An 11,284-nucleotide genomic window follows, 5' to 3' on the forward strand; every position below is an offset into this window, starting at 1 on the left:
GGATAGAATTACCTGGGGAGAATTTTCTAGGGGGTATTCTAAATGGGAAGAACTTTACTTGGAGGAATTTTCTGTGGAAGGAAGGAATTTTGCATTGAGAGGAACCTGGATTTTCTGGTATTATGATCAGAAAATGATCAGAAATTAAATTAAAAAAACGAACTAGTTTTACCAACTGAAAGGAAGGAACAACATTAAAAACAATCAGAAACTATTTCGTATATAAGGGGGGTTGCCTCCTCCTTGATACCTTGCTCTTTACGCTAAAGTTAGATTTTTTTCTAAATTCTTCAAGAATGACCTCTGAAATACAGGTTCGATTAATTAGAATAAAAGCTTTTTATAAGAATTCTGAAAGCTTTAGCGTGAAGAGTTAGGCACTGAAGAGAGTGCAACTCGCCTCATATACAGAATACTTTCCGCTCGTTTGAAGTCTTAATGTTGCTCCTTACTTTCAGTTGAAGAAACTTCTTTTTATTATTTATTGAGTATATATAATCAGCATTAAAAATTAATTCTTTCTAAGCAATAGTTTATAGCCTATCAAAATTCCCTTTTCTAAGAGTTTCAGTTTTTATTAGTCTGGGTCACCCCTGAACACGAACAGTTTGAATGATTATTAATTCTCACTTCTGCTCGTTCTTGGATTTAATCAGTCATTGCTAGTGATTTAAAATTTGAATTACTACTTTTGGGATTGAACGGTTAGGGTTTGAACTTCCAACAACTGTTTCACGAAACTCCCTCTTTCACTAAAAAAGTATTTTGACTTGACAACCATGCTGATTTCTGTAATTTTAGTCTTTTAGAGAACTTTACAAAAGCAAGACTAGTGATACAAGTTTAATGAGTATTGACTGAAGTGACACCCAAGCAAGCTAGTGATTACAAAAGACACAGAAAAATCGAGTGATGCGAACGCAAATGACCTATTGGTCGAATGCGTGAAATCCCAAACGACAAGAACAACAACTTAATCGGGAATTCTGAAAAAATGAATTTGAAAATTTTTTTTGAAAAAATGGGAAGTTTAGTTGGCAGTCGGTTCCACACGTAATAATCTCTGAACTAAAGTAAAAGCTAGAACTACAGCCTGAAACATTAGAACTCTGAAACATTAGAAAAAATGATGTATTTTTAACTTACGAACGGGTGATCGGATCTCAATGAGATTTGATATTGAGAAGGATATCGTGTCTCAAAGCTCTTATTTTAAATCCCGACGGGATCTGGTGACATTGGGGGGAGTTTGGAGGGAGACCAAAATCATGGAAAATGCTTAGATTGGAGGGATCGGGATGAAACTTGGTGGGAAAAATAAGCAGAAGTCTTAGATACGTGATTTTCATAATTGGAACGGATCCGCTCTATTGGGGGGGGGTTAATCTCTGAACTAAAGTAAAAGCTAGAACTGCACCCGTAAGCTTGTTCAAAGGTGCTTTTTTTAACAAACAGTTGTTGGTAAAGCCAGCGGTAAATCCTCATTATTAATTCCACTTCAAAATTTGGCCGGGAAAAATCAGGTCCAGTAAAACATCTTTTTTTCCTTTTTTTTCTTTCGTAAAATTCAATATTTCGGTGGTTAGAATTTAATATGAACTTTTCTCTCCGTCTCTTTCTTTATTCACATTGCAAGGCTTTCAAATTATTGCGATTGCATATTAAATAAAAATAGATAAAGATACGAGTCTCTGCCTAAATTCATGGCTTTTTCAGAAGGAGTTTCTAAGATGCAATAGTAACTTATTTTAAAACTTTGATAGCTAAAATTTTTTAAAAACATCCTTTGACTTCTTTCGTATCTTGTTTAGAAAAAAAAACAGGGTGCAACCAAAATGGGGTAAAAATTAAATGGTCTCTTATCTGTTTTTTTTTCTTGCTCTGTAATACACATCTATCTTAGAGATCAAGATTTTAAAAGCAAACTTTTCAGTTGTTTTGCTCATCTACACTGCAAGGCTTTCAAAATGTTTCGTTTATTATCAAATGAAAACTACATAAAGACGGGAGTCTCCGTCTGAATAAAGGGTTTCTTTAGAAAGCCTCTCTAAGATGCAATAGTAACTAATTTTGAAATTTCGACAATAGAAATTTTCTGAAAGGACTTCCTTTAACATTTCATTACTGCAAGAGGACTTCCTTGATATAACATGCTTTTTAATATATTACAGCTTTTATCAAAATTGGGATCTCTAGGGTTTCACATATTTTATTTAAGCTAATGAATCACGCCCTATGTATGGAATTAAATAAAAAAAACAAGTTTTTTTTACTGCAAGTAAGGAGCGACATTAAACTTAAAACGAACCGAAATTGTTCCTTATATGACAGGAATTGTCCCCTCCTCAACGCCTCGCGCTTTACGGTAAAGTTTGACTCTTTGTCACAACTCTAAGCCTCCTTTGACTAAGCCTCCTTTGGAGTTGAATGGTAGGTCCCGGTGTCTTGTCGGCTCCTTACTTTGGAGGGCACTGAAGGTTTGTTCCTGGCCCTCGCGCTTTTTTAATTAATTAAAACTCTCTGTTATGTGACAGACACCAGCATTTCTTAGAAAATCTTCCCTATTACTTTCACTCTGTCGTTACAGGTGCGCTATAGTCTTGTGCTCTAGTAGCTCATCTCTTTTCTTTCTTTCTTTGCTCCTTAAGATTCCTCTACCTTAGTGGTCAAGATTTTACAAAAGAACTCTTTTATCTTTATCTAGATTGCAAGGCTTTGAAAATGTTTCTATTGTCTATGAAATGAATATTCATAAGAACTAGAAATTCTATCTGAATGCATGGTTCCTTTGGAAGGCCCTTCTGAGATGCAATAGCAGCTAATTTTGAAGCTCCGACAATGGGAATTTTCTCAAGGACTTTCATTGGCTTTTCAAGGATACAGTGGATGGATGGTTTGACAAGGAGTGGTTTGAAAAATAATACTTCGGGTTTGTCAGGAGGGAATTTATATATATATATATATATATATATATATATATATATATATATATATATATATATATATATATATATATATATATATATATATATATATATCATCAAATGAATTTACTTTTAAGCATATCATATTCATTAATTTTGAAACCATCCTCCAGAAATTAAGAGCCTGAGAAGATTTTCCCTTCTTTTGCGGAAGGGGCAAGGGTGCCGGCATAAAATTTTCCAGGGAGGCCAGACGCCGAAATAGCAGTGGTCGTTTGATGACATCGAATATATTTTAGAAATTTTTTTCTAGAAATAAGTTTATCTTTAAATGCTTTTAGGGAAAAGCTCTCAAATAAAAAAGAAATTAAATTGCATGCAAAATGAACCAAAATGCAGCAAGTTTTAAACAAATAGGATTCCTGGCAAAAGCATCAATTTATTTAATCAAGAATATATTTAATTGTTATGTATTAAATCTTGAAAGAAAATCAATCTCAAACCAAAATTACAGAAAGGTTTATTCCTTCGAAAGATTAGATCAGATGTAGACTTGTCTTTCTTCAATTTCCTACACCTTAGAATAGTTTCAAGAAGAAGTAGAGATACTCAAAAATGATCCTGCCTGCATAGATACCACGTTTTGATTTTATAACAAAAATTCCCTTTTAGAGGTTGTGATGGCTTCAGTTATGTAGAAAATCAAAAGTCTCACAGAATTCCCATCCATATAAACAATAATACTCCTTTCATCCAACCAAATTTCTTCAGCGATAATATTAACAAGGCCTGGGAGGGTGTAAAAAGGGAGGCTTTAAATAGATTAGGTTGGAGGAGGAGCGTGCGTAGCTGTGTTGGCCTCAGGCGGCTTGGTGCTGCAGTGAGTTATTAGTAGTAGTAGTAGTAGTAATTTTTACCAAAGTTTACTATTCATCGCCAATGTTTAAAGTATATTCAAATTTTATGCAAAATTGAAATTGCAAATTTAAAGGTAGAACAGTACTAATTCACGTACAATTATGGATTTACACATTTTAAACGCAATTAACCAGGGATTTAAGGGAGCGATATCTCAAATTATATCGTGGTTAGGCCTGGGTATGAGTTAGGAAACAATCAGAAATTAAATAAAAAAGAGAGCTTTTCAACTAAAAGCAAGGAACAGATTTGAAACTTATTTGAACAGATTATTCTTTATATGAAGGGGGCTGTCTCCTCCTAAGTTCTGTACTCTTTTCTGTGAAGTTTAGATTTTGTCCAAATTTCTTAAGAAAATTTGCAATGGAAAAAAAATGATTTTTCAAAGCAATAAAAACATTTGTTTAATGAGCAAGGTGTTGAAAAGGGGGCTGTTCCACTTATATACAGAGTAATTTCAATTTGCTTTAAAATTAAACTTGTTGCATACTTTAGTAGAACAAACTGTTCTATTTCTTTGATTAGCCTACATTGTATGAAACTATAAAGTTTTATGTACAATACTTTTGGTAGCGCAGAAAAAAACTATCAATATTTCAATCATCTCTGTATTTATTGAGATGGGTAATCGAACAGCTCATGGTAAAGAACTGCAAGTAGAGAGCGATCCAGCTAAATAGTAACCGAATCTCTAAAAATGAATAATATGAAAAAAACTTCGTTTTCTTAAAGAGTTAAAGAGGCTGCGTCCCAAAGTCGAACCTTAAAACGTACAGGAATTAGAAGAGGCAGTTGGGGGGCTGCCGCCCCCCAAACCCCCAGCTTTTAAAGACTCTTTTGTACAGGTTTTTTGTGTTTTTGCTAACCCCCCGCTCTTGGCTTCGGAAAGGCCCTCTTTTAATTAACAAAAAATTGAAATGAATGAATAATGGAATAACTTCGAAAAATGTTAAACACAAGAGGACAGGAGAACCATTGCGCCGAAACTAGTAAATAGTAACAATGAAGTCCCCCCACAAAAAAAACCTGTACAAAAGAGTCTTTAAAAGCTGGGGGTTTGGGGGGCGGCAGCCCCCCAACTGCCTCTTCTAATTCCTGTACGTTTTAAGGTTCGACTTTGGGACGCAGCCTCTTTAACTCTTTAAGAAAACGAAGTTTTTTTCATATTATTTCTGTACGTTTTTCTACAATCCATGGTGGATGTAATTTAATAATTCCTGTACTCCTAGTACAGGAATTAGGAGAGGAACTTGGGTGGCTGCCGCCCCCTCCGCTTTTAAATCATTGTATAAAATAGAAAAAAATTAGGACTATAAGAAGACTATTAGGAGAGGCAAACCCCCCGCTTTTAAAGACTCTTTTGTACAGGTTTAATTTTTTTTCATATTAATTCTGTACGTTTTTCTACAATCCATGGTGGATGTAATTTAATAATTCCTGTACTCCTCGTACAGGAATTAGGAGAGGAATCCCCCCCCCCGCTTTTAAATCATTGTATAAAATAGAAAAAAAATAGATAGAATGACCGAAATGTTTCTTTTGCTCATAAGAAGCTAATATTCTGTTATCTCTCAAATGATAAGCTGTCCAGGTGTTATCAAAGTTTTTTTGATGTTGTGAAAAAAAACCGCCCGTAAGGAACTTGAACCCTTGACCCGAGGATTAAAAGTCTCACGCTCTACCAACTGAGCTAATAACTTGCATGTGTGTAAATATAACTTCTCAATAGGTTTTAAAAATTTCAAATTACCATGGGCTCTTATGGAGAGAAATCCGTTAATTAAATAGCTAATGGGTGGTTTCTGGAAAACAGGGAAGGAGTTATCGGATCAAGCTGAAATTTCGCGGATAAGCTCCTGGGCCGTAGGGGACCTTAACTTGTGAATTTCAGCCCGATCGGACAACGTTAAAAGGGGTGGGGGGGTTGGAGGGTCGAAACTTTCGGGGGGTTAAGATTTTCCTACGAAACTTTCATGGGCACTTACTCGGAGAATTCCGCATCCAATGAGTCTTCGTACACCCAGATCCGATGTCGGATGTGACCTGTAGGCGTCTAGGAAAAAAAAGTAAATGAATTTTAAGTGGCTATGCGTGGTTTCTGGAAAACAGGGAAGGAGTTATTGGATCAAGCTGAAATTTCGCGGATAAGCTCCTGGGCCCTAGGGGACCTTAACTTGTGAATTTCAGCCCGATCGGACAACGTTAAAGGGGGGCTTGGGTTGACAGGTCGAAACTTTCGGCCAGATTTTCCCCATGAAGAAAAAGTTGGAGGGGGATGAAATTTTGCAGGTTTCTTAGTTGGAGCTCGGGCTACGAAATGCATCCCTCCCCATCCGTCTGCGACCACTGGAACCGAAGATCGCTTAACATTGTCGTGTGTCGCCTCTTTATAGAGGCACGAGTGTGCCTCCTTGATTTTGGTACCAATAGATATATGAAAAAATTGAATTATTATGCTGATTAAATAAAAAGTTTTTCAACTGAAAGTACGAGGCCACATTAAAACTTAAAACGAACAGAAATTAATACGTATATGAGGGGGTTCTCCCCTCGTCAATACCCCGCTCTTTCTGATGAAAATAGAATTTTGTTCCAATTCTTTAATTAAAATAAATGGCTCCTTTGAAAGTACTAAAAAAAACTTTAGCTTACAGAGCGAGGCATTCACGAGGGGATGTAAAAAGGTAAAGGTAAAGGATACGGCATTAGACTTTACAGTCCCTACCGGCGGTGCTGATCTCCGTTTCTTGGCCCTTCAGCCAGGAAGTGCAATGGGGGGTTGGGGGGCCAACCATCCTGTGCTTTTGCACACCCTTCCTGTTTACCTTCCCCAGATTTCTCCAGGTACCCATTTAAAGCTGGGTCGACTCTGGCTAAGCTTACAGAGTCACGCCACTGACTACCGTCCCAAACTGAACAATTGGGTACACTGGGATTCGAACCCGCGTCCTTTCAGACAAAGGATCCCAAATCCAGCGCACCAACCGACTCGGCTAGGACGAGGGGATGTACTCCCTCATATATGTAATAATTTCTGTTCATTTTTTTTTTTAATGCTTCTACTTACTTCCAGTTGAAAAAACTTGTTTTTTTTATTTAATCTCTGATCGTTTTTTAAAAATACAGGAAAATCTGACTTCAAGGAAAATGTCCTTCCCAAATTACAAATTCCTCCGCGGAAAGATCCTCCCACGTGACATTTCTCCACCTGTTCCCCTCCCCTACCATAAAAAAGCCCCCCTGAACACGTTTGTATACTTCCCAATAATCAATATTATAATTAAACAACGGGCAAAGTTCACAACTTGCATCCCTTAATAAAAAAAATAAAATAAACACGCATCCGTGATCTTATTTCTGTCAAAAAATACTAAATACCATATTTTTGTAGATAAGAACTTGAAACCTCACGCTGAATCTGATGTTGTGATCTCCATTAAGATTCTAAGACTTTTAGGGTGTGTTTTTCCTTTTTTTCTAAAATAAGGCAAATATTCTCTGGCTCTTAACTTTAGATGGGTAAGACTAAACTTGATGAAAGAATATACAAGTTTCATTAAGTTTAGTCTTATCCATCAAGACCTACGAGCCTAAGAAGATCTGTCTGGTTCTTGAAACAATCCGAAACAATAGAATTTAATGAAAGTCACACCATCAAATTCAGCGTAACAAAGAACCCTACTGCAGAAGTTTCAATCTCGTATCTGCAAAAATCTTTAATCTTGTAATTTTTGCCTGAAAAAGGATCGCGGGTACATTTTTTTTTTGAGGGGTGATCGTATCAGCCCAGTGAACCAAAAACATCAAGAGAGGGCTCATTCTAAAGTAAATGAAAAGTTCTAGTTCCCTTTTTAAGTGACCAAAAAAATTGGAAGGCAAATAGGCACCCTCCCGCGCCTATGTTTTCCTAAGACTGTCCGATCAAAATTTTGAGATAGCTATTTTGATTAACATAGTTGAAAGGTCCAATATCTATGTCTTTGAAGATAAAATGAACCCCTACAGTCCTAGGGAAAGGTTTGTAATTTATAAAATTCGCCCATTATTTACATATAGTATTTGTTATTGGGATGTATGCCTACATTTTTTGGCTGGGGAGGAGAGGACATATTTTCTAATGGGAGGATTTCAAACGGGAGGATTTTCCCTAGAGAGAGAGGTTTCCAGGTAGGTGAAAGTTTCAGGGAAAAATTTCCACTGGGTGAATTTACCAGAATTTCTACATGAAATGTCTTTATATGTCTTGCTTTCTCTTTACTGAGTGAATTTTACGCGTGAAGATGTTAAGGGTAATTGTCCAGGATAAATTTTCGCCAGGATTGAATTTTGCAGGGGATATTCTGTGAAGAGGGAGACTTTTCCATGGAGGTGGAGCCAGAAATCCTGGCGCAAATTAAAAACGATTAGAAATTAATTATAAAAAATATAAGTTTTTTCAACTGAAACTAAGGAGCAACGTCAAACTTAAAACGAACAGGATTTATTACGCATATGAAGGGGGTTACCCCGGCGTCAACACCTCGTTCTTTACGCCAAAGTTCAAATTTTGCCCTAATTCCTTAAAAACGACTCATGAAACACAAAAATCTTTTAATTAGAACAATGAGTAACTTTTTTTGAAGTGCCGAGTGACTTTAGCATGAAGAGCGAGGTGCTGAGGAGGGGGCAACTACCCTTATATACTTGATAATTTCTTTTCGTTCTTAAGTTATAATGCTTATCCTTACGTTCAGTCGAAAAAAACATGTTTTTTCATTTAATGAAACTTAGAGACAAACACTTTTCTATAGGCAATAAGAAAGTACGTCAATTAAAGCAAAAGTATATAAAAATGAAAAAAAGTAAGCAAGTACATATAATAAACGATACAATAGTCCACTTGCAAAAACTAAGATATAAACTCCCAGCATTCAGTTCTGTTGAGCAATGCCGAAGTTTTGGACAAACAATCTCAACTATTTTGAACTTGCTTATCTAACACCAAAATATTTAATGTCTTTATACTCAGTATTTATGAAAAGTAACGCATTATCAAAGCAGTTTGTTCAAAGTAAAATATTAAAACTAAGATTAAAAAATCAAATAAACATTTTTAATTCTATGTTCTTCATTTAATTTTGAATGCCAAAAATGAACATATTTGACATCTTTATATTTTCTAAATGTAATACTCTTGGAAAAAAATAAACAAATGATAATAAAACACAAAAAACGTATCCGTTCAGGGGGAAAACACAGATATTCCAACAATTCCATTCAGGGGAAAAACATTTCTGATTATAGTAGCCTCATATATCAGCTCATGGGTCCTCTTGCATCCAAGCAAAAATTGACGGCATATTTTTACCAAAATTGCCCCTTATTAAGTTGTTATCCTTGTGTTTTCTATAAGTATACGAACTTACTTATGTACAAATAAATGCACTAAATACTAATAAACAAATAAGTATTTAGGATCACCATGAAACGCTGATTTATTGATTTGATGTTATCAATAGTTAGGCTCTTACGCTTTCGGTATTGACAAGAGTCGTTATTTGTTTACTATTCATTACTATGAAGATTCTTTTTTCTTTCTTATTGTTTCTTCAATGAAATCATATAGAAAAAATGTTTGCCAAAAACTGGAAAGGGATCACTTAGTCACAAATTAGACATAAAATTTCCTTATTAAGAGCCAAAATCTATTGGCAGGCACCCAACTATGCGGCAACACATATTTTTTCCAAGGTATTTCCCTATTCTGATCTCTTCCCTTTGGTTTTCTTATAATTACTCTACAGTCCCAAATTTCCAGGGAAGACATGCCTCCCCCTAACCCCCTCTCCTGCTGGTCCCATAGAAAGGGGCAAACCCCTCCAACAGGGTCAGGGATTTTTCTGAAAATTACTCCATCCAATTCAGCATATCAGAAAACCGTATTGCAGAGGTTTTAAGCACCTGTTAATACAAAGCAAATACAAATGCTTTACAGATATTAATCACCTAAGCTTTAGCAGATAAGAATACAATTTTAAATATTGTATCAAATGTGCTCAAAACCAATTAAGCTCTTACGTTTATTCTCCAAACCTCTATGTATTTTGCAGATCTGGTGAGAAAAATTCTCCTGAGGTTTTGCCGCAGGTTCATAACATTACAAATGCTAGACTGGAAGGTGAAACGAGTTCTGAACCTCTAGGGAAGCCAGGCTTTGAGACTGGAAGCCAGAGTTCCTCCTCAGAGGCGAGAGATAAGGCCACCGACGTTGTTTATGTTTGGACTTCAGAGCAGCCAGGTTATGATAGTCGACAAAAGTTTTCGAGACAAATCAGTTCAAGACGTTCCATTCAATTTCCTGTAATGCATTAACTTAGAAATATATTTTTTATTTATTTTCTTTTTAATAAATTTAAAAATAACAAATGACAAAACTTCCAAATAAGATCTAAGGCTTTCATCAGGATAAGGGCCCATGAAACATAGGCTACAGTGGGATAAATAATCATTTTAATTCAAGCGAATTCTACTGTTTTCGAGACAAACCAGTTCAAGTCGTTCCATTCAATTTCCTGTAATGCATTAACTTAGAAATATATTTTTTATTTATTTTCTTTTTAATAAATTTAAAAATAACAAATGACAAAACTCCCAAATAAGGTCTAAGGCTTTCATCAGGATAAGGGCCCATGAAACATAGGCTACAGTGGGATAAATAATCATTTTAATTCAAGCGAATTCTACCGTTCAAGACACTAAACATGTACAGGTTAGACAACTTAACACAAATTTCTTTAAATTTATTCAATATTTTGAAAGTTTTATTATAGAATGTTAAATTGTCCACTTTTGAGTGTTTCAAAACATTGCGTTGATTTGAGACTTTCAGTGGAAGCTTCTTTTTTTACACATGTATGTGACTTCTTCGTAAATAAAAAACTTTAGCTTCCAATTTCCCAGGGAAATTTCGGTCACAAATTAGACATATTTCCCAAGGGGGAACGGTTGTTGGTTTAAAGGATGTCGCTCCAAATGCAACAAAATAACTGTTTTAATAATTTTAATTTTAATAATTTTATTACATTTCGAAACTTTTCAGCCATATTGAAAATAAATATATGTATCATAGGCACATCAAGAGGGGCCCTTTCTAATTGGAAATGTAAGGTTTTAGTGCCCTTTTTAAGAGTTGAGCATGATTGGAGGACAGCCAGCCCCCCAAGCCCATCACTACCACAAACGCATCCAGTCAAGACTTTAAGGTAACCCTTTTTTTCAACGTTTGAAAGGTCTAGTAATTATGTGTTTGAGGATGACAACCCCCCGCAGCCATCAGGGTAAGGGCTATAAGTTTTAGTAATTGCTCATTATTAACACGCAAGGTTTCTATGGAAGGCATGGTTGAATAAACTTCGAGGTAGGTTGTTCGATTGGAAATCAGAAGTTCGGGTGCCCTCTTTAGG

At 35.6% G+C, this 11,284-nt stretch overlaps 1 protein-coding gene across 1 annotated transcript in view; it reads left to right on the top strand.

Moving 5' to 3' along the window:
- The window catches only part of LOC136036017 (innexin unc-9-like), a 35,265-nt gene extending 25,072 nt beyond the window's left edge, over nucleotides 1-10,193 (top strand). The window contains exon 4 of the mRNA XM_065717939.1: nucleotides 9,932-10,193. Within this exon, the coding sequence (XP_065574011.1) occupies nucleotides 9,932-10,193 (262 nt within the window). The remainder of the gene's footprint in view (nucleotides 1-9,931) is intronic.
- Nucleotides 10,194-11,284: the final 1,091 nt, after the last annotated feature.

The sequence above is a fragment of the Artemia franciscana genome, chromosome 15, assembly GCF_032884065.1.
Source record: "Artemia franciscana chromosome 15, ASM3288406v1, whole genome shotgun sequence".
Taxonomy (NCBI): domain Eukaryota; kingdom Metazoa; phylum Arthropoda; class Branchiopoda; order Anostraca; family Artemiidae; genus Artemia; species Artemia franciscana.